Source organism: Sapajus apella, unplaced genomic scaffold, assembly GCF_009761245.1.
Source record: "Sapajus apella isolate SASKATOON/1434 unplaced genomic scaffold, GSC_monkey_1.0 scaffold19, whole genome shotgun sequence".
In the NCBI taxonomy this organism is placed as follows: domain Eukaryota; kingdom Metazoa; phylum Chordata; class Mammalia; order Primates; family Cebidae; genus Sapajus; species Sapajus apella.
Genome location: NW_022436959.1, coordinates 28,967,099 through 28,992,034, shown reverse-complemented (window position 1 = coordinate 28,992,034; position 24,936 = coordinate 28,967,099). Strand labels below are relative to the sequence as shown.

The 24,936-nt window shown below is 39.7% G+C and overlaps 1 protein-coding gene across 26 annotated transcripts in view; it reads right to left on the bottom strand.

Annotated features, from left to right (window-relative positions):
* The window catches only part of ICA1 (islet cell autoantigen 1), a 157,548-nt gene that overhangs the window by 74,391 nt on the left and 58,221 nt on the right, over positions 1 to 24,936 (bottom strand). The window contains exon 6 of one of the 26 annotated variants that reach the window (XM_032287120.1): positions 20,848 to 20,880. The exons of the other annotated variants lie outside the window; for them this stretch is intronic. Within the exon in view, the coding sequence (XP_032143011.1) occupies positions 20,863 to 20,880 (18 nt within the window). The 3' untranslated portion in view covers positions 20,848 to 20,862. Of the gene's footprint in view, positions 1 to 20,847; positions 20,881 to 24,936 lie in introns of those variants that run through there. 26 annotated transcript variants of the gene reach the window in all.

Here is a 24,936-nt window from a genome sequence, read left to right as displayed (position 1 = left end):
ACATAGCACACAGGCTATTACCTTGCTTGCATTTATTTTATTTATCGAACACCTACAATTGGGCAACACAGAATGTTTATGTTGTGCTTAATATGGACCACATTTTGTTCTAAGAACTTTACAAATATTACAGATTTAATCCTCATTAGGATCTTATGAGCTTGACCTGATTACTTTTATGTGTCACTTAATGATGGGGATATGTTCTCAGAAACATGTTGTTAGGTGATGTCATCCTTGCTCACATATCAGATGCTACACTTATAGTATATGAGATGGCCTATTTCTCCTAGGCTACAAACCTGTACAACATGTTATTTTGTTCAAGGTTCCAACTTGAACCACTCTATTACGCCACCTTCCACATGATAGATGACTTCTTTGAATCACTTTGAACATATATATTTGCACAGTTAGTATCATCATTGTACAACATGTTATTGTACTGAATGCTGTAGGCAATTGTAACACAATGATAAGTGTTTGTGTATCTGCACATACCTAAACATAGAAAAGGTACAGTAAAAATATGGCATAAAAATGATAAACCTGTTTAGGGGCCTACCACAAATGGAGCTTGCAGGCCTGGAAGTTTCTCTGGATGAGTGAGTGGTGAGTGAATGTGAAGGCCCAGGGAATTACTGTACGCTATTGTAGACTTTATAAGCACTACACTTAGACTACACTAAATTTATAAAAAAATATTTTTCTTTCTTCAATAATAATTAACCTTACTTTACTGTAACTTTTCAAACTTTATTTCAACATTTTAAAATTTTTGACTCTTCTGTAATAATTCTTGTCATAAAGCACAAATACATTGTACAACTGCACAAAAGATTTTCTTCTTTTATATCCTTATTCAATCAGCTTTTTTTCTATCTTTAACTTTTTTCACTTTTTAACCTTTTTTTGTTAAAAACTAAGACACAACTTAGGTCAGATTTGCACAGTTAGTACCATCAAGATGTCACTAGGCAATAGGAATTGTCAGCCCCATCATTACCTTATGGGACCACTGTCATAGAAAGTCATTTTACAGCACGTGACAGGATCTCCATTTTTCAGATGAAGACACTGAAATACTCAGGAGTTAAGAGACCTGCCTGAGATTATACTGCTATGAAGTGGTGAAGCCACGGTTTGAACCCAGGAGATGCTCACTGCAGAGACTGAGCTCCTTACCATGGCATCAGGCTGTTTCTTATACTAAAGGCATCCTAAGGGAACATAATGGAATGGGGATTAGAAAACTGTTATATAATGTTTTCTTGGGGTGTTTTGTTATTTATATGAAAAGATTTTATAGTTATAATTATCGACATGCTTTCATAGAATCAAATAAGATACTCTGAGAGTATAGAAAAGTTATATAACTTCCTATTGCATAATGACACACTTATTTGGTTCTAAGTCTCATCATTTCTACGCTGAAAATCTCTCATCTTTTCCCTCCTCTCCATTCTTGTAGCATCCTACACAGAGCTACCAAAATTAACTCTCCTCAAAACTACTCTTCCATGGTCACCTCCTTGCTCAGGAACCTTCATAATGATATAATTTCATAATGTGCAATATCAAGGCACAGAGTCAAGATTCCACCTTGAAACACTCTGTTATGCCGCCTTCCAAATGATAGGTGACTTCTTTGAATCACTTTGATTGTTACTATTTTAAAAGTGAGTGTGGAGTAGGGTGGGAGTCTGGCAGGGATTTTTGGTAGAATTATAATTAGAAAATTACAAATATAGGACAGCAGGAGGTAGCTGGGCCTTTAGAAATATTTGGGTGGTAAGGAATATTTTAAACTTGGGGGTGTGAGTTGCTGCCAATCCTGCCTCTCTTCAGGGCAGGGAAGGCCCCAAGGAGAGCAAGAGAGAGCCTTTTTTGGCTGGGGCTTCCTAGGGCAGAGGAGCAGCAAGCATTTAGGGCCTTACTCATAGGAATCAAGTCTATGGTTTGGTGGCAGCATCCCTGTATTCTATCTTTCGGTGATGCAAAGAGGAAGGCAAGACTTTCCTTGATGGCCAGGGGACCAAGCCAAACTGTTAGGACGGCAGATGCAGAAGCCATGCTTCCCAGTGAACCAGATTTGATACCCTGGGAGAGGAGTCAATTAAAATAGAAATCAGGGGAGTGAGCCTGCGAGCCAACTCCTCTGCAGTCTTCATCTGATTCAGACCTTCTGGGCTTTTACAGCACCCAGTGCCTGTCGCAGTCATAGCACTTATGAGCATTCACTTAAATATTTATCTCCCCAACACTGCACCCTGTGGGAGCTGGGATCTGTGTTATTTGACTGTATCCTCACCACTAGGCCCAGAACCTGCACAAAGCAGGTGCCTGAGTAAAACGCCTCTGAATGAATAAAATGAGGGTAGAGCTTTGATCAATTGGGGCCATTATACTAGAAAGAGGCTTATGACTCATTTAGTACAATCCTATTTTCTTATAGAGGATGTGATACCCAGAGAGGTTAAAGGGCTTACTAAGGTCCCATGTTGGGTTTAGTGCTAGAGCTGGACCCAGAACCCAGAACACACAGGCGGATTCTTTCTTCTCGCCCTGCTAGGGGCATGAAGACAGAAGACAGCCTCCACAGTCATTCTAACATGTGTTGGCTGGCTACTGGGAATGCAGAATACATTTTCCCATGGAGCCAGGTTTTTTCTTCTTCTTTTTTTTTAAATGGTGGTTCGGTTCCCAGGCCAGGCCACAAAAGCCTATTTACCCCATAGCTGAGCTCAACTATAAAACCAGCGGTAGCTCTGAGGCCTCACTGAACCCCCAGCTCCAAGCCTGCAGTCCGAGGGGCAGGTGGGCAGCTGGCTCAGCAAGGGGGGTGGGCAGCGCTCCCTTGAGCAGCCCAGAAGTGTGGGGTGGGGGCTGGGCAGGGGGCCGGGCAGGGGGCCCAGGCGGCAGCTGCAGGAGCCTACAGCAGCCTCTGAATGCCTTGGTGGTTCTTAAGTGGATTGTTTGTAAGTTGGGAACTGTCTGTACTTAGAAAGGCGGATTTCAAGAGGTAGGGGATCCTATTTCACTTGAAGGCCCACAGTAATGAGGGTTCTTTATTCATAATGAAGTAGCCACTAATTGGAGGGACGGGCTCAGGAGGCCTGGTGGAATTTTGTACTCCTGGACCAGAACTGAGTAATATTATGCAGTAGCCTGGCAACCCTTTACTTTTGCATAAAATTCATATAAAAATCTACCATGAAGTGCCTGTCTGACATTCACTGCGTTTATTATTAATGATAATAACAGGGTGGCTTATACACAGCCTTAAGGCTAAGAAAGTAAATTGAATTCTCAGTTTCCTCAAGTTTTTTTTTTTTCCCTGTCAGATTAGGAACATTTGGAAAATTCTTACTCTCCGAGTGGGCTGAAACCTTTCACATTTACCCAGAGGAGACATGGCTCTAGTTTCTAAGGACTCATCCAAGAGATGATCTCTTTCCTTCCTCTGCCTCCTCAGAGAGGCAGAAACATTCCATAAACTCACAAATGTTGTAAAAGTAAATGTACAAAAAAAATGATGTTAATGGAACTGAAAATGTTATGGTAGAGGAATCAATTATAATAAGGTAATACGATTAGCCATTCTGGACTTAATGAAATGTGTTCACCTGCATTGGAATGTTCTGGTGCCCCCTGGAGGATTCTAAAACCTCACAGAACTGGTTATTTAGTACCTTTCTTCAAATGGCTTAGAAAACCCTACAGAGGCAATGTGTTTCTTTTCCCAGGTTCAAATCAACTTAACCTGGCTCAAACACATGCAGAGCGACAAAGCAGGAACTCAACCTAACATTTAAAAAGTTTTTAGCCACCATAAGTTTGTCATTAGAATGGAGGCTTTAGGATCAACAACAGATACTATTTTTGGTTTGTTAAGTTTATGGATCTTTGAGTGCAAAGTTCACAGTTACATGTGTGATCTCTCAATTTTTCTGTGCTGAGTGTTTAGTGAACAAGGAAGTTTGCTTCCATGAGCCTTGCTCTGACTTAGTGCAGAAAAGTTACATTCTGGAAAGTTAAACATTTAGCTTCTAAATTTTTACTGCCTTGGAATTCCTCAGGAACATGACTACAGTATGATCATGAATAAACAGTCATCAGAGTTGTTTATTCCACAGTCACAGGTCAGCAGATGTGAGGAACCAAGGTCTAACTCCAATAAGCTTTTAAGATGATAGCTGTCAATCGTTCCTGCCCGCCACCTTATGCGAGAGTGACTGAAATCACTATTTTGACGTATAATGTCCCTGCTATCATCTAGTCTTAGGTCATTTATCTGAAAGACATAGACCAGCTCTCACTGAATTCACAAAGAATCATGCTGGCACATAACTGTAATTATATCACAATAGCTACAGCATAATTCAATATTATAATATTGTGCAGACAGTACCGGATTTGCCATGTTTGATTTATGATGGTTTGATGTAGAGTTTTTGACTTTGCCAAGATGCAGAAGCAGCATGTATTCAGCAGAAACTACTTCAAGTGCCCAAACAACCATTCTGTTTTTCATTATCAGTACAGTATTCAATAATTTACATGAGATATGAAGCACTGTAGTATAATATAGGTTTTGTGTTAGATGATTTTGCCCCAGTGTAGGCTAATGTAAGCATTCTGAAAACATTTAAGGTAGCCTGTGGTAAGCTATGCTGTTTGGTAAGTTTAGTGTATTAAATGCATTTTCAACTTAATGGGTTTACTGGGACAAAACTCCATTGTAAGTCAAGAAGCATCGGTATATATGTATTATGTAATACATATAGTAATGTTATGTATTACAATACTGTATAATATTATAATACAATATAAACTCTACTGTCACTTTTTTCAACGCCATTCCTTCTATTCTTTCATATACTGAGTGTTTAATTTCTTAATTTGAACATTATAAATAAATGTATTAAAATTCAAATAACAAAAACACTAAACATAATTCCAGACTTCTAGAAATGTTGCAAGAATTCTCTGTATGCCTGGATACCCTTCACCCAGATTCCCAAAATGTTAATTCACCCAAACATTACTACGTTTGTCTTTTCATTTTCTAAATATAAACACATACAGATTTTTTTCTGAAGTGTTTAAGTGTAAATTGCAGACACAAAGTTCTTTTATTCTTAAATACTTCAATATATATTTCCTAAAAATAAGGAACTTTCTTACATAACCACAGTACAATTATTGGAATCAGGAAATTAATATTGAAATAATATTATCTAAAACTACAGACCTTATTGTGATTTTATCAACTGTCCCAATAATATCTTTTATAAAAGAAAATCTAAAATCATACATTGCATTCAGTTGTCATGATTTTTTAGTCTCCTTTAATCTGGGAAGTTCCTGGGTCTATCTTTGTTCAGGATAGGTATTTTAGAGAGTGTTCCACATTTTGGGTTATCTGATGTGTCCACACACTTAAAGTTATACGCCTCTAGCCGTATAACAAAAGTAATTCTGGCTTTTCCTCAGTGCATGACATCATGTGGCACATGCTGTTGGTCAGTCCCACCACTAGTGATGCCAACTTTAATCTTTCGGTTAAGATGGTGTTTGCCAGGTTTCTCCATTTGAGTTACTATTTCACCCATTGTAAATAAAATGTACCTTGCAGGAATATACTTTGAGACAATGTAAAGATCCTAAATCTCATCAAACTTCCATCCATCAGTTTTCACATTCAGAGATGATTCTTGACTGAATCAATTATTTTTATGATGGCTTGCAGAATATGATTTTTGATTTTCAACATTCTTTCTATATTTATTGGTTGGCTTTCTACTGAAGCTCTCACTTCTCCCTTATTTGTTTATATCAGAGTAGCTCACAGATTCTGGCTTTATTCAATAGTATGAAATTTACTAAAATTATTTATTTAAATTAGTAACTTATTTTAATGCTTAAATTATCTCATATTTGGCCAATGGGAGCCTCTTTGGGCTGGCTCCTGTGTCATTTTGACATCTCCCTCTTATTCTGTAAGCACTTTCTTCATTTTTGGCATAACATGATGTTCCAGGCTGCTATTCTTCTTTACCTGCCCCAAATTTGAATTTAACCATTTCTCCAAAAAACCCTGGTTCCTTTTAGTGGAGAATAGGGTATACAGAAATAAAGATCTGGTTTCTAGATATGCTCATTGCTACTAAAGTGAAACTACATCAAGGTCATCTCAGAGGACTGAGCTCGGAAATGTTTATATGTATATGCAAACAAATGTGTGCATAGCCACAAGTACTCACATGCAATGCACATACACATATACCTATAATCCATGCACATCTATATGCATTTGCATATATCTAAACACATACACACATGTATGTATGCAGGCATGTATGTGTGTATGTATTAGAAACCAGGAGTTCACATCCGCATCTCCAATTTGAATCCAATACTGCAGAGTTCGTTCTATCTCCTCTTTTACAATTGTAGCTCTGATCTCCTAAAGTGCAAAACCTGGCTCCCACTGTCTACAACTTATCTGCTCAATCCTGGAATGCACAAAGAATAGTTTCAGAATTGCTAACCTATGCTTCTGCAAAAAGAGAGGTCTACTAACTAGAGTTAAACATTCCAAGGGACCAGGCATGACATTAAATCAAACAGGTCAATATATTCATTTCCTAAATTAGTCCTGTTGTCAAAATCATTAAGAAAATGGTGGTGGCAAAAGCATTCTATGCTTTAAATCCTTCCCCCTGTAGATTCTGCCATTGCGTGATATCCTATTGAAGTTAGAGTTTGGCCAGATATGACAAGGAAAAAACTATCTTTTGTTCCATTTGCTTATTTATTTATTCATTCATTACATTATACTTTGCCTGCTTCCATAACAAACCTTTGAGTAATAACATATCTAAGAAGAAGAGCTAACAAAGAGAGACAAAAACCAATATAAAGAAAAAAGGAGGTGATTTTATGTGGAATGGAGATGTTGTAAGAAGGTCACAGGAAAGGAGCCAGGAGTCTGTGATGGGTGGAGTTTCTATGTTTGCCTGCGGTGGCTGCAAAAAATTACAACTGCCTCTATTCTAACTGCATTCTTTTCATTTTTCCAAGTTCATTTTCTGTCTTTGTCCACATGTGGCTAATTATAATTATATAGTTATCTTCATAGAAAAAATGGTTTTTAAAATCTTTGCCCTTTAAACTGGTAACAGGCTTGATGATATTTCAGGCCTGGAACAGAGCTAGTGTTCCTCCAAGTCTAGCTTACTCTGGAATCCTGTCTGTTATAAACAAATACACACACACACACACACACACACACACACACACATACATATATTTTTACGCGTGTGAACTCTCCTGCCCACTACATTATACTCTAGATCCCTGAATCAGAATCTCTGGGCAGTAGGGTTGGGGTGGAGACCTAATGTAATAAATGTTAATATCAGTGAAAATGACTTACAGGATCAGCCAAAAATAAATACCTTTTTTTAAAAAGTTCATCTTTGTTTACAAAATAAACTTCCTTATTTGTGAGAAAAGGCTATCTCTCCTTTTAAAATTCTCACCATTTCTAGCTTAATTAATTTTACCAAACTAGCAAGAGTCTGACTTAAAACTTCCTTGAGTCATCAAAAGCTATAAAAATGTTACTTCTTCTCGGCCAAGTTCATTTCTTGGAGCAGATACCTACAAATTCAGAGGAATTTTCTAAAATATGGGCAAAGGTTTATGTACAAAAAGTTTCAGACAGCGTTATTTGCTCACAGTGTAAGCAATCTAAAGGTCTAATGTTAGGAAGTTTCATATAATGGAATATTTGACTACTGTCATCACTTTTTTTCTTAATAAAAATTTTTTTGACACACAGGGAAATGCTTATGACAAATTGAAGCCCTTTAAATGTAGGTATTGGGTCCTTTTCTGTGTTAAATATCCAATGCCCATGCAGCGCTAAGTACTTAATAAGTGCTCCAAAAAATATTTCTTATCTTGAGTTAAAATAATAAAGCATTGAAAATTATATGTTTGGGAGAAAATATTTGCAAAAGACATGTATGATAAAGGACATGTTATTCAAAATATACAAAGAAACTTTAAAACTCAACAATAAGAAAATAACCTGATTTAAAAAGTGGCAAGATATATGAATAGATACTTCACCAAAGAAGACATACAGATGGCTAATAAGCATATGAAAAGATGCCCAATATCATATGCCATTAGGGAACTGCAAATTAAAACAACAATGAGATAATACGTACATACTAGAATGGCTAAAATCCAAAACACTGACATTGAATGCTGGTGAGGATATAAGAATACAAAACAGGGCCGGGTGCAGTTGCTCATGCCTGTAATTCCAGCACTTTGAGAAGCTGATGTGGGTGGATCCCTGGATCCCTTGAGGTCATGAGTTTGAGACCAGCCTGGTCATCATGGTGAAACCCTATCTCTACTAAAAATAAATTAGCTGGGCATGGTAGTGCATGCTTGTGGTCCCAGCTAATCTGGGAGGCTGAGGCAGGAGAATCTTTGAACCCAGGAGGCAGAGGTTGTAGTGAGGCAAGATTGTGCCATTGCACTCCAGCCTGGACAACAAAAATGAAACTCCATTTCAAAAAAACAAAAAAGTAAAATGCTATCACCACTTTAAAAGACAGTTTGAAAGTTTCTTATAAAACTAAAGTTCTTACCATATGACATAGCAACAATATTCCTTGGTATCTACCTGGAATTAAAAATAGCCACACAAAAACCTGTATATGAATGTTTACAACACCTTTATTCATAACTGCCAACAATTGGAAGCAACCAAAATGCCCTTCAGTAGATGAATCGATGAAAAAAACTGTGATACATCCAGACAATGATATTATTCAGCATTAAAAGGAAATGAGCTATAAAGCCATGAAAAGATATGAAGAAATTTAAGTACATATTACTAAGTGAAAGACACCAATCTGAAAAGACTATGTGCTATATGATTCCAATTATATGACATTCTGAAAAAAGCAAAACTAAGAAGGCACTAAAAAGATCAGTGGTTGCCAGGGGCTCGGGGAGATAGAAGGATGAATAGGTGGAGCAAAGATGATTTTTAGGGCAATGAAACTACCCAGATGCTACTATAATAGTGGGTACATGTCACTATATTTGTCAAAAGACAGAATCTACAACACAAAGAGTGAACCCCATGTAAACTGTAGACTTTGGTTGATAATAATGTGTCAAGCCCGGCTCATTGATTGTGAAAAATGTACTGCACTGACAGGGGATGTTGATGGTGAGGTAGGCTGTGTGTATGCACCAGGTATATGTGTTGGGGGGTGGTTGGGAAGTGGGGAGTGAGTATGCAGAAACTCTGTATCTTTCTCTCAATTTTGTTGTGAACCTAAAAGCTGCTCTTAAAATAGTCTATTAACTTCACATATAATTTAACATATAATATATATATTGATATGGTTTGGCCACATCACCACCCAAATCTCCTTGTATTGTAATAATTCAATTATTGCAGAGGCCAGGTGGAGATAATTGAATCGTGGGGGCCATTTCCTCCATACTATTCTTATTGTAGTGAATATGTCTCACGAGATCTGATGGTATTTATAAATGGGAGATACCCTGCACAAGCATTCTTGCCTGCCACCATGTAAGACATGACTTTGCTCCTCATTCACCTTCCACCATGACTGTCGGTCAATTAAACTTCTTCCCTTTACAAATTACCCACTGTCGAGGAGAGGATCCAAGATGGCTGAATAGGAACAGCTCTGGATTGTAGTTCCCAGCGAAAACACAGAGGGTAAGTGATCACTACATTCCCAAATGAATTTTTACTGCCCACAGACCAGGAGATTCCTGGAAGAAAAGCACCAGGAGTCTCCAGCGTGGCTGTTCCGCAGCAGGTCTCCGCACAAAAACTCACACAAATCTGGGTGCCATTTCAGCTGGTGACTGGAATGCCTGGGAGACAGAGTCACCCATTCAACTGAAAAAAAGGGGGCTGAAACAGGGAGCCAGGTGATCTGGCTCAGCTGGTTCCCACCCCCACAAAGACCAGCAATCTGAAATGCTCTGGATTGAGAGTTTCACAGCAAGCACAGCTGGACCTGGGATGGTCCAGCTTTGTGGGGGGAAGGGCGTCCGCTATTACCGAGGCAGTTGCCATTACTGAGGCAGTCTGCCCTTACCGAGGCAGGCCGCCATTACTGAGGCAGTCAGCCATTACCAAGGCAATCCAGCATTACTGAGGCAGTCCACCATTATAGAGATGGTCCGCCATTACTGAGGCAGAATGCCATTCTAACTATACCCCTATCAACAAGTGAAAGTGATAGCGGGGTTAATAAGAGCAAGCTTGGCTGAATGTCTGTTTAATTCGTTAAATGCCCAGATCCCTAACTTCATCCCAAGCAGGAAAGGCTGCTTTTCTGGAGAATGTAAAAGAGAGGGATATGCTCTGGAGAACCCAGAACAGCTAGAGGCATGGACACGGTTATGAACTCAGGGAGATGAGAGGGAGTTTACATACTAAAAGTTGATAGTCTGGCTCCTTCCCCTACCCTGGCTCCCACAATTTTGGCAACAATATATATTCCCTGCAAGCAAGAAGTGAAACAGTCTCCCCTGTGGAATCTGCCAAGTACAGGAAAATACATGCTAAATATACTCTTTAGAATACACTAAAGATACTGACGGCCAGATCACTCTTTAATGAACCACAGTTGGCAAATTCCACCCATATACATAGAGCATCTAAGCAGCTTTTCAGGATCTCCTTCTTTAATATGAGCACATAATCAAAGACTTTTAGCCCTTTAAGGCCAACCTTTCTAGTTACTCTACAGATAACAGAGATAACTGAAAGATGCAAATGGGAGGCCAGCAGAGATATTTCATGTAGAAGAAAAACAATTCACATCTTCAGGGAGATGAGGAAATACCTTACTCATAAAGCAAGAACAGGATGTTGTAAAAAAAGAAACATTTAAAAATAAGCAAAAATCTCTAAAAAATAGATGTATTAGAAGATAAAGCTTAACAGATTTCTCAAAAAGTAGAGCAAAAAGATTAAAAATAGGATAGGAAAAGGCAATACATAGTAACAATGGTTGTAGTTTCTTGTCAATGATCAGAATGCTATTGTCTGAAATTTTCAATGAGATGAACACTTGAGTTGTAGGAAAGTTCCACATCTATTTGATTTCTATATTTTATGATTCTGCTTTATAATTGTAGGTCATCAGAAATAACAGCAAGACTTGGTTTAGTAACATTTATACTTAGTTTACTAAATACGTTGTTGAAGGTTTTATGGAAACGTCATGAAAGAAAACATCAGCAGTTTTCACCCTTGCTGGACAGAGTCTCCTCTTAGACAATATATTAATGAATCAGTTAAATCTAACTTTTCAACAGCACCATACTTCTTTTTAGAGCTTTTTCTGAATGGAGCACTGCCCACTGTTTATATTTATAAAGTTAGTTATTCTGAGTCAATACATCAATATTTTCATCTCAGATTTTACACTACCATGAATTTCTTTGGAACTATTGATCCATGTATGTGAACAGGCAGATATAATACAATACAATGGTAACAATGAAAATGAAAATTCAAGAAATATAAGCAGCGACACATCAACAGCCAGAAGATACATTAGCTATGAGAAACTGCCCTCTGATAGATGAATGTATGCCAAGACATAAAGACCATTGACCATTGACCAGTAACATCTCTGAGGACTGGGTGCACTTCGAAAAGTATGGAGTTAGAAAGCAAAACAATTTCTGCTGTTGGTGGGAGTGCAAATTAGTGCAACCATTGTGGAAGACAGTGTGGAGATTCCTCAAGGATCTAGAAATAGAAATATCATTTGACCCAGCAGTCCCATTATTGGGTATATACCCAAAGGATTATAAACCATTCTATTATAATGACACATGCACACTTATGTTCATTGTGGCACTGTTTACAATAGCAAAGACTTGGAACCAACCCAAATGCCCATAGATGATAGACTAGACAGGGAAAATGTGGCACATATACGCCACGGAATATTATGCAGCCATGAAAAAGGACGAGTTCATGTCCTTTGCAGGGACATGGGTGAATTTGGAAACCATCATTCTCAGAAAAGTGATACAAGAACAGAAAACCAAATACCGCATGTTCTCACACATAAATGGGTGTTGAATAATGAGCACACATGGACACAGGGAGGGAAACATCACACACTGTGGTCTCTTGGGGGGTGGGGAGCTAGGGGAGTGATAGCAGTGAGTGGAGAGGTTGAGGAGGAATAACATTAGGAGAAATACCTAATGTAGGTGAAGGGGGGATGGAGGCAGCAAACCACCATGGCATGTGTATACCTATGTAACAATCCTGTAAGATCTGCACATGTACCCTAGAACTTAAAGTATAATAATAAAAAAAAGAAAGATAAAAATTTTAAGGAGAAAACAAACAAAAACAATTTCTGTACAAATCATGGCAGTTTCAATAAAACAATAATATTATATTTCAAATTTGTAACATGTTTGTGGACCAAATTTTTGGCTCTCTCAAACCAGCAAATTGTCTGGAGTCTATTTAAGGGATAATGGCTAGGGAAATACTGTTCTTTGGAAGTGAAGCTACAGACAAGCATGCATGTCGTTCATCAAAAGGCCTCAGGCTGTAAGCACAAGACGTAGGCAGAATCCAGAACAATGACCTGAAAGAAGCCGTAGAATTTAAGGATGAGAGCAAAGATGGAATTATATGAAACTAAGGATGCTTGAGTTTCAGGGCCCCTTTCAAAATCTTGCATCAAATTTTGTATTTTTTGTCTGAAACAGGGCTCCAAATAGGATATACGCCCAGGTCTTCCCTGAATGAAAGGTCCCCAGAGATCACTAAGATGAACTGTCTGATTTTATAGATGAAAAAACTGAGTCCTGGAAAGGACAACTTGCTGAAGTCAAATTGTGGATGTCAATCATTTAATTAAAAGTCAGCCTCCCCTTGTGTTTCCTTGGAAAGGACTGCATTGTACCTCTTGGTCACACTGCGATAAGCCCTGGCTAGGCCTACAGTCTCCTTCTAAGGGAGGAGGCCCGCCCCTGCCCCCTGTCCAACTCAGTCTCTGCTGAAGGAGCAGCCCTAACCTATTCCTTGAGGAGGAGTGACTTTGTAGCTTCCCTGTGACCCTGTCCCATACCCCTACCTCTATTCCATAAACACAGCTGATTAGACTAAAGGTTGTCATCTGACCCAAGGGAGTCATTCCATCTGGGTCATTGACCTGTGAGGTCATCTGGTATAAAGCTCTGCTCAGACACAAAAACCAATGACGAGCTAGTCCAATCAAATCCTCTCCCTTAGAAATTTGAACTGGGGACTATGGAAAGAAACAGACAATTCGTAGTGGGGAACTAACTAAGATATAGACCAGTGGCTGCACGCTTAACCAGAAATCCATGAGTTTTATGTGCTGGGGAGAGATGAGGTAAGTCAGTTTTCAAGCCCTGAGGGACCCTCTAGTTCTAAGTCCTTGAGGTCTAATTGTGTTGTTGTTCTTCCTGAAAAGCCAGGCATGGTGGCTCCAACTGCTGCTTTATTTCTAAGTTTCTCCTATACTCGCTATCCCACCAATTCTCAGAGAGCACTGGATTCTTGTATATTGTACGATATCAGCAAAAACCCAACTCCATGCTATTTAAAACCTTGATGGCAAAAAGCAGGGTAACTACCTTCAAAGTGAAGTCTGAAATCACTTATGAGGAGAAATTGCTCTTTTATTTTTGGTAGAAAGACTTTAATAGGTCTTTAATTATACAAAGAGAAAACCGATAACATTCTGGAAAGGAGGAAGAAGTTAGAGACAAGGAGGAGCTAAAGGGCTCTGCATTATAAAGTGAATGCTAATCAGCCTAGTGGGTAGATTGCATTTCTTGAACTGTTTCCCCTTAGACTACTGAGACATTAATTCTCTCTGAGGATCCCAGGAAGAGGCAAGCCACAGCCAATGGCACTCCCATGTGAGAGCGGGAAACGATTTCCTATGACATGGGGCAAGGCAGAGTATAGAGGAAAGAAGTATCCTCAAGTGGACTCTGAGAGTACTTGACCAAGAAATTCTTTGAGGAGTCACATGTTGTAATTTTCTCCCATTAAAGGATGACAAGGATTGACCCACAGAAGAGTGCCACAAGTGACAGCCATGGTAGAACTGAGGAGCACTGCATTCCTGTGGGATTCCTGAGAATGCCTGGGCAGGGACTCCTGAAAAGTTTTGCACCTCCAGGACAAATAGCAAAAAGGCCTGAAACATCAGTATTTGGTATCTGGCCATTAAAGTGAAGCATGGCCACTATATTCTAGAAGTGAATGGGACATCTGGGTTTCACTTGGTTTCAAAGAACCTCACTAACAGGTAAGTAATAATAATCACTGTCCAGTGTCACCTTTAAAAACAAGGGAAGAGATTTTAGGTGTGAATAAATGCATGTATATATAAAGAATATGTGTATGCATCCATTTTTATTTTTTTGACAATTATGGGGGAGCTGATTCAAATGGAATTCAATAATCAGGAAACAATTCATACTCCAGAGGTAGCATAGCTTCCAAAGTTGGCTAATCAATGGCTCTGTGAGGTCCTAAGTCGCCCAGGTTCTTTGCTCTCTCTGCTTGGCCCCTCTCAGCTGTTGCCTTTGCCCTCACCTGGCACCTTTTATGGTCCCAAGAGGGGAAAGCAATTTTCAGATATCTCATCCAGATATGAAAACATGCAGGTAAACACAGGTATAATCTTTCACTGAGTATCCATTTTAGGACAAGAACACTTTTCCCAGAAAGCTTCCTACTGCCCAAACCAACTTCTCACCTCTTACTGGCCAGAATCCCGTTACCTATATATTCTTAAACAAGTCAGTGGTAAAGAGTAGAATTATCAAGATTGTCTTAGACTAGACTAGTGCTTCCCAAACCTCTACATGCATCAGATCCCTGGAGGACCTTACCAAAACCCAGGTTGCTAAACCCCACCTCCAGAATTTCTGATTCAGTAGGTCTGAGATGGGGCTCAAAAGTTTTTAACAAGTTCTTGAGCGAGACTGATGCAGCTGGTTGGTGAACTACACACTGAGAACTATCGTTTTAGACTATTTGGGAGAGAATGGATATTAGGGAATCAATCAAAAATATATGTTACAGATAATGATTTTATCAGAAGAGTATTCTATATATTTTGGAATGATATATTTCAACTTTCTTTTGAAAATTAAAATTTCCAAAAGTTATGTATGTAACAAACAATACGGATTGCGGTATACCACAAGCCAAAATATGGAAGCAGCATACAAGCTAATGGCCTACGGCAGAAAATGTGGTTTGTGTAAATGTTACCCATTGTCACAAACATCCACCCATCCTGCTCTACAAACTGTGCTGCCTCATACTCCTTCTCTTATGGATTTCTATTCTCTTTCACCAGGTTGAAGGGAAATCGTCCACATACCTGCCGAGGTGGTATCAACCTCAACCTGTCTCCTGGCAGAGGAGACAATATAAGCAAAGGAATGAGCATAAGAAACAGCCCATTGTTTGAAGAAAACCAAGCAGCTTGATGTTATTGCAACAGAAAATATGAGGCTGGAAATAGCGTGAATTAAAACCCTAGATTTGGACCAGAGTGAAACCACAGAGGGCTTTGTGGGATGTTGAGGAGCTTGAACTCAATCCTGTGGCCTTGGCAGCAACTTTGTAAAGATGTTGATGTGGTTGGATTTGGGTTTCATTTCAGTCACACTGGGGTGTGTGGAAGGCAGAACGGAGGCAGGAAGTCAAGCCAGAGACTGGTGGTCCAGACAAGCATCACAAGGCCTGAGCAAGAGCCGAGATGACAGGCTCAAGAAGACACAGATATGGAAAATATTTAGAAGGTCAAAATATGCTAACCTGATGATTTGTTGGATGTGGGAGGTGTGAGAGAGTAAGGCACCAAGATGTTCTGTAAGTTTCCAGCCTCAGTGAGAATAAAGGGAGCAGTTCTGCACAGCAAAGGAAACAACAAAGTGAAGAGACGACCCACAGAATGGGAGAAATATGTGCAAACTACCTGACAAGAGATTAATAACTAGAATATATAAGGAGTTCAAACAACTCAATAGGAAAAAATCTAATAATCTGATATAAAAGTGGGCAAAAGATTTGAATAGACATTTCTCAAAAGAAGACACAGAAATGGCAAACAGGCATAAGAAAAAGTGCTCAACATTACTGATCATCAGATAAATGCAAATCCAAAGGACAATGAGAGATCATCTCACCCCAGTTAAAATGACCTTTACCCAAAAGACAAGTAATAACAAATTCTGGCAAGGATGTGGAAAAAAGGGGAACCCTCATAAATCTGTACAACCATTATGGATAACTGTATGGAGGGTCCTCAGAAAAGTAAAAGCAGAGCTACTGTATGATCCAGCTATCCCATTCTGGGTATATACCCAAAAGAAAGAAAATCAGTACAGCTAGTGCTCGACTTACGACCACGATTGGGACCAGCAGGCCGGTCGTAACACGATTTGGTCGTAAGTTGAGTAGGCTATATGTACAGTTGAAATGGTGCACGCAGAGATGGTAGTGCTGCCGGAAGCTGGTCCGCACTGTCGTACGCCCAGCTGGGCAACGTTTGCGCTGCCAGATGCGGAGCAGTCGTGGCTAGCGATTGTGGTCATAAAGTCGAATGGTCGTAAGTTGCATAGGTCGTAAGTTGATCAATACCTGTATATCAAAGACATATCTGCGCTCCTGTATCTGTTGCAGCAAATACAGGCTCTTGGCTGTTCACTACAGCTAAGATTTAAAGGCAACCTAAGTGTCCATCACTAGGTGAACAGATAAAGAAAATGTGGTACTTATACACAATGGAGTACTACTCAGCCATAAAAAGAATGAGTTCCTATCATTTGCAACATCATGGATGGAACTGGAGGTCATTATGTTAATGAAATAAGCCAGGCATAGAAAGACGAACATTGTATGTTCTCATTTATTTGTGGAATCTAAAAATCTAAACAGTGGAACTCATGGATACCAGAGACTGGAAAGGGTAATGGGAGGCAGGCAGGAAAGTTATGGGATGTTAATGGGTACAAAAAAACAGAAAAAATGAGTAGGACCTAGTATTTGATAGCACAACAGAGGGCTATCAATAATAATTGTACAGTCAATAATAATGTAACTGTACATTGTAAAGTAAAAGAGTATAATTGAATTGCTTATAACATAAAAGATAAATTCTGGAGGGAATGAATGCTCCATTTTACATGACATGATTATTACGCATTGCATGCCTGTATCAAAACATCTCAGGTAACTCATAATTATAAACATCTGAGTGAGAATAAGGTGAGCAGTTCTTAAAAAAATTTATAATAAAGGGAGCAATTTAAAAACAATAAAATTTTAAAAATCAAAAAATACATCAACTCAGTATTTATTGAGTTAAAGCATAGTGCCATGGGTTTCCAGGATGACAGAGGTAATTGAAGCTTCTTAAAGTCTTTGAGAACCTTTAGCACAGTTGAACAAAAGAAAAATAGAACAATTACAAAAAAATGTATTAGAACAATAACAAAGTACTATATTAACCAAAAAGTGAATTTGTGGAAGATTTGGGTTTTATGCCAGGTTAAAGGAGTAGCCATAAGTTGACACAGAGGAACAGACAGACTTCCTGTTTGACGAACGCACCATGAAGGGCACAGAGATAGAGCCTGCACATGCCACCTGAAGGGTGACAAGCATGAAAGGGGCCTTGCTGGGAATGAAAGAGATGAGACCGGGGAGGTCTCTTGGAAAAGCAGCAGAAAGAACACCTGAATACAGGAAATTGGATTTACTAGACTGTATCTGACTACTGAAGATCATTTTAGATTCTTAAATATAAGGAAAGAGTTTCATGAAGATTTAAGCCACAGTTACGAATATTAGTTGTGTTTTCAGCTGGTAACCCTGGGTCCATCTACTAAATGTCCAGCCAAACAGGATAGTTTCATAATTTATCATTCTTTTCTACTTTCTCACTGTCTATTTCTCAGAAAATCCACATCTAGCTTTGGCTCCTTTTGTAACTGTAGACATGTTATGGACTGAAGTGTTTCATGTCTGATCTACTCTTACCACTGCTCTATTCTCTCTAACCCAAAAAACCCCACTAATTTCATTTACTTTAGTGGTCAGTGAGTATGGCAGATAAAAACATACTTTCTAGAGTGAAAATCCTTGGGTTTTAGTCATGGAAAATTGGGGTAATATTTTTGTAATATATCAATGTGGTTTTCTAGTCGCATGTCTATGTGCCTGACCTTCTCCATTGCCAGAGTGAGGCAGACTGTGCCTCTGGATTGCTGCAGAAGAAAGGCAAAAAGAAACTGGCACTCTCCAGCTCCTGTCAGCCCAAAATTGGGGTGTCAAGTCTGCAGCAAGACAAAAAACTTGAAACTCGGGCTTTTTAAAGGATTACAAAATGTTTATCTCCCACTTTAGCAGGTGGACTTGATCCTAGACTTTGTATTATGGTGGTGGTAGTGATGGGGTTAATGACAGGAGGAAGGAAGGGACAAATCCTGCTTACCCCTTTCCGGGTGAAGGCCTTCAATCAGAGAAGTGGGCAAAGATACATGGGGCCCAACTCTGTCCCAAGGAGGAAAAGCCCTGAGGGAAAAACCAAAGGCAGAAGGTGAGCTGCCCCACTGCCTGCTTGGGAGTTTATAAGGGGGTTGCCTCTCGGGCCTGCCTCTGCTCCAAGTAGGGTCAGCTGCATTAAAATAAAGCAATGTAGTTGATGAAAAAGGGCTAAGTTTAGCTCCCAGATTTCTCCATGAGCTTTTGTGGTATGGAGAAGAAGAAATTCAGATCTTCCATGTTTTATGGAAAGAAGTGGGAGGTGGCTGAATGTGCTGGCCAGTGAGCTTGCCAGGGAATGGCACTGGGTTAGGGGCCAAATGGAAGTCCAAGGTAATCAGAGTTGCCATTAGGGAGACTCATCAAAGGAAGGAGGCTGAGGCTCCTAGAACATTGCTAGGGCTAGGGAAGTAGACCAGGCGTTCCCCTGGCCACAGGCTTTAGGAATTTACCATGCAAGCCCAGACTAACAGTACTGCAGCAAGATAAGCAAGGAACCAGGGAACACAGAGTGGCCTCAAGGACACCATATCCCCTGTCTACCCCCAGGACACAGTCAGCCCAATACCCTCCTGGGGCAGAGAATGCTTCTGAAAGAGCATCCAAAAAGAGATGATTTAAAACAGTGCAGAGGAAGCCAAATTTTGAATCGACTCAACATTTCAACTGAAACAACAGAAGCTACTTAACCCTATTCAACTGACAAGTCTAGAAGACCCCATCATACTGCTCATGAAGAAACTGCTTCAGTTCCAGAAAATAAGGGGATGTATGTGTCAATGTGGTCTGAGTCAAATTATAATCCCTTTCACCTGGTCCTGACATGGTCTAACTATGTCACATTGAGACAGTTATGTAACCTCTCTAAGCATCAAAATCCTCATCTGTGAAAAGGAGATCATAGTGTCTTCCTCTTGGGGAGTTTTAAAGGGCCCATTCATGTAAAATGCTTACAACTGTAGCTGATAAACTTTTAAAAATGTGCCAATTTTGTTATGACTTCTACTATTACATTCAACATCAAACTTTCTTTTGTCTTGTTCAAGAATGGCTAACTACATATTTGTCAAGAAATGTCAAAGTACTGTATTTCTGACATTCTTCATTTATGATTTCACAACCTCTAGTGCATTCCCGCAAGCACAGAAATGCCATTCTGGGGACAAATGAGAATTACTGTTTTTATATCACCCCTGACTTTTTCTCAGCTTAGTAAACATCTTGGTACTCGCCACAGAAATTACCTCCAAGTCAGCATGTTTTTTTTTGAGATGGAGTTTCGCTCTCGTTACCCAGGCTGGAGTGCAATGGTGCGATCTCGGCTCACTGCAACCTCCGCCTCCTGGGTTCAGGCAATTCTCCTGCCTCAGCCTCCTGAGCAGCTGGGATTACAGGCACGTGCCACCATGCCCAGCTGATTTTTTGTATTTTTAGTAGAGACGGGGTTTCACCATGTTGACCAGGATGGTCTCGATCTCTTGACCTCGTGATCCACCTGCCTCGGCCTCCCAAAGTGCTGGGATTACAGGAGTGAGCCACCGCGCCCGGCCCAATTTTTTTTTTTTTTTTTTTTTTGAGATGGAGTCTCACTCTGTTACCAGGCTGGAGTGCAGTGGCACCATCTTGGCTCACTGCAACCTCCGCCTCCTGGGTCCAAACGATTATCCTGTCCCAGCCTCTTGAGTAGTTGGGACTACAGGTACCCGCCACCATGCCCAGCTAATTTTTGTATTTTTAGTAGAGTCGGGGTTTCACCACGTTGGCCAGGATGGTCTTGATCTCCTGCCCTCGTGATCCACCTGCCTTGGCCTTCCAAAGTGCTGGGATTACAGGTGTGAGTCACCATGCTCAGCCTAGGATGATATTTCTTAAGAATAATGTTAGCTGTAACAAACCAGAGTAAAATAATGGAGGCATTTGTAGGACCTGTTGGTGAGCCTGCTCTGTCTTAGGCTGATTACTCCTAACAGGAAGAATCAGCTATAGGCAATAGACGCACCACACAAATGGGGGAAAATGCAGAGGGGAGGATTCCTTTGTGAATCTGCGGGCAACTTTAACATGCATATCAGAACAGGACAGTAGCAGACTGCTCCTGGAAAATTCCTTATGATTAACATGGATACATTAACTGTCAGAATTGTTTGCTGCCGAGTATCAATTATAGATATTAACTAACCTGAGGCTCCGTTCTAGCTGTTTCAGTTTTCAGTATAAACCTAGAGAACACAAGGAGCTTTAGTTGAAACAGGAGAAGAGATTTTGTTAGAAAGGCGAATACTGATTCTATATAAAACAAGTAATGTTTGAGTGTTTGTGATATACAAATCTCTGGGCTCCAAGCCTTAGGTAGACAAGTATGTAAGTAATAAAAAGCACAGTGAGCCTTAATATAGTAGAGTTCCTGGGAAATCAACTGGTTTAAGTGACTTTTCCATGTAGTCAAAGCTTACTCTAAAAAAATATTTAGAAATCTTCATAAATCAGATAACTCTTATTAAATGTCTATCTTCTAAAATGGAGCAAAATTGTCTTTTTTGATGGATCAGTCATCATCATGAACATCAGCTATTTCACAGTGGCACACTGAGAAAATATTTCCCAAGGTGTGATGTGTGGATCTCAGCAAAGGAATTATCTGGGAGCCTGTTAAAAGTCAGATCTCTGGACCCCACCCCACGCCTCCAGAATCAAAATCCTTAGGTAGAAGCCACGATTCTCCACATCCAACTTGCTTCTTAGAGGATTCTTATACTCAACTCAGGCCAGAGAGGCCCTAATTCAGATTTAGTTGAGATGTTCTTCACTGGAAATGTCTGCGGGGGGCCTGTTTGCTGTAGAGCTTTTGCCACTTTCCTCTTATGACTACAAACCTTTCAACAGTGATGGGCTTTAAACCAGTGGGCGGATTTGCAGAGGATCTTTTGCTGGGTGCTGGCCTTTGTGATGTCTACTTTCCATCCATGAGCCTCAGGTTCGGGACCCTGAGTTAAGCCTACTGTTGCAGGAACTCAGGCTCTAGGCCTGACATTTGACCTCAAAAGACCACTCCCAGAATAAGGTAGAGCAAAAGTGTGAAATGCCAAACCCAGAAATGCGACCAGATGTTCAAAAGACAAAGAGATTGGTGAGAAGAAAAAAACAATCCAAATATTCCTTAAGGGCGCTTGGAACATGAATCACTGGGGTCAGAAAAATGAGTTCAGAGGATGTGGCCTGTGCTCGAAGACGGGACTGCTACTTTAGCATGAAGCCGGGTCTCCTCTACCCCAGAAACATTTTTTATAACAGTAACCTAATATTACACAAAGAACTGTTTATCCAATTATGAGGAATGTGGGGCTGAAAAGGTGAGAAGAGCACTGACTGTAGAGTCAGAAGGCTTGGGTTTGAATCCTCGTTCATAGGTACGGCTATGGGCAAGTGAGTCATGGCTGCCCTGTGGTCTTATCTGTGAAATGGGAAAAGGAATTCATACCCTCATTGAAACTGTTGTGCAGTTTTAATGAGGTAATGAATATGAAACAGCTTTGTAAACTGAAGATCATTTTACCAATATTTAATCAAAAATATTCTGCATTTTGTACATATTTAAAGAACTGCTACATCGAGCTATAAGGCAGAATGTTAAGAAAAAACTCTAGGCTGGGAAAAAATTCAAATATGTTAATTTTCTTACATAAATCAACCTATCATATTGTTCACTGTAGAGGTTAAATATGTGCTGTGCTTTTGTACTAAGAAAGAGATATTTTTTAACAAAAAATGAGCAGTATTTTGACTTTTGCACAACTCATGTTTAACGTTCCTTTAAAGTACGTTGTTCTTATTTTCTGGATTAAATGGTGAGAAAGTTCATCAAATCTTCATTTTATTTCCAAAACACTCTTTCCTTTTGTCATCTCCTTAATGTCAACTTTACTCACACCATTTATTAGCTGAAATTGCAGAACACTGGGGAAAATGGAGACATGCCAGGGAGAAGGAGGGACAAGTCAGTCCATAACAAATCCAATAGGTTTTGCCTAAAACCTAAAATACAATAAGGATAAGGAAGACGGAGTCTAATTTAGGAAATCTAACCATTGTCCAGCTTTGCATCACAACTTTCAGCTGTTGCTTTTTATTTTAAAGTGGAAGACATGCAAAAAAAAAAGTGGAGTGGGGAGGAAGCTAATTCTTCCAGCAGAGAATTAATTTAAAAGCAGACAGAGGCCTGGATGATAAGTACCAATAAAAGCTTTAGCTGATGTAGCTTCAATTTACAGATCCCTGGCTTTTCCTGGCAGGGCTTGGGGAGGGAAGGTGAGGAAGCATGGCGTACACAGCCTGGATGAGGAAGATACGCAGATCTTTAAAGATGTTTTCAACGTCTTATTCTAAAATACTTGATTTGTGGTGTCTGATAAAATTCCAGTGAAACCTGAGTATGCCACACAGTCTCTGGTAACCCTCGGGGGAGCCACATCCTCTGTGTTCCCAGTCGTACCTGACTTTAACACGTATACTTTGTTAATAGGAGCCCAATCCATAATGTGTGTACAAAAAGATGATGTGTGGTTTAGAATCTGCATGTGTTTCCATTTCTTTTTAAACTTGAACATTAGGAGACCCTTATGAGAGTATTAAAAAATAAACTCGTAATAAACATTATGAAGCCAGAGGGATATTAGTTTGATTTATGGCAATTGATACTACTCAAAAAATTTTAATGACAAAATTGGGGTTCGCGGGACCATAAATGCTCTTGGGTTTAGTTTGTAAGACCTGGAAAACTCCCAATGAAAAGGAACTGATGAAATTGCTAGGTTGAGAGAACACAGTTGAGAGAGAGACCATAGGGAAAGACTGCCTCAGCGCATTAAATAGCATGAATAAGAATTAGAAGTGCACACTGAACAGAGAACAAGTCGTTAAGGCTGGCAGAAAACTTTCACATCAGGAGACGAAACCTCAGTCTGTAGGGTGCTCCAATCCAACTCAAAGGCCCTGGAGTAGGGTTGAAAGTGTGGAGATGGCTCCCTCTGAAATAGCTGTGTACCTCCCAGCCTCCCTCCCCCTCCCCCTTCGTTCTTTTTTGGGAAAGGATTTTCTCCACGTTCTCACTGATGCAAAACATAGAACATGTTCCTTCTAGGACAGAATTGAGGATACGTGGGAAAAGTTGTCTTTTTACTTTCTCACCTTTTTTCCCCCTTCCGAATAAGCATAACGGCTTCTTGTAGTTCTAGAACAGTGAAGGCTTTTAAAAGAAACACTCTCATCTTCTTTCCTGCTATTTGGTGGATTTCCCTCAGGCGCTAGTTTTTTCATCCCTAAGTGACTTCACCTCCTCACATAGCTCTCCCTGCTGATGGCTTTTGAAAATGACTTCATCCTCCAACCTCCTCCATCCAGCTGCCCACATGACATTACCTTGGAACTTAGCTTTCCATCCTTGCAGCTAAAACCTGATTTCTCTCTTCCCTTTATTATTATTAAAAATAAACCATTTACAAACCCTCCCCATTTTTGCCAGTTTTAGGTTTTCTGTCATTCTCTCTTTTCTTCTGTTCTTTAATTTCATTAATTCTCAATATTTTTAATACAAATTATTTTAATGAGTAACACATGCACATGGCACAACATTTAAAAGGCAGGAAAAGGCGTATGGTGAAACCTCAACCTCATTCTTAGCTTCCTCAGCTCATCTCATCTCCCAACCTGGTTCCAGGCCCTGGAAGCACTTGTGGTTGCCAGCTTCTCCTGGATCTTTCCCCCGTAGATTTAAGATGGAAAAAAATAATAAAAGGGAACGAGATCCTAAATGTAATATATCTTACCCCACTATTTTCTCAGCTTCCCTTTGAGAAATTTCTTAATTTATTTCACATCCATAGATTATTTTCCCCTACGGTTCCTCCTCCTCCGATGTGGATATTTTCCAAGTCCCTTTGCCTGAACCTCTCAGAACATGAACTAATACTCATGAATTATTTTTGCTTGTAAGCATAGCTGAGTCCCACCTCTAGCGGTCCAGGACAGAAATTATTAAAAAGAACAAAGCAGAAGAAATCATCATCCCTCAATTTGTTTATATAATTAATCTATCTTGAGAAACATCCCTCATTTCAATGTCAGCAGTCACCAGCAGAACCACAGTGAGGAATCAGCATCTAAATGACAATGGTTGTCTCAGAGTCACAGCTGGAGAGAGAATTTTAAAAGATGGATGCACAGATAGATGGGTGGTTGGATAGAAGGAACCAATCAACTGTGAAGTGTTACCAAGCCTG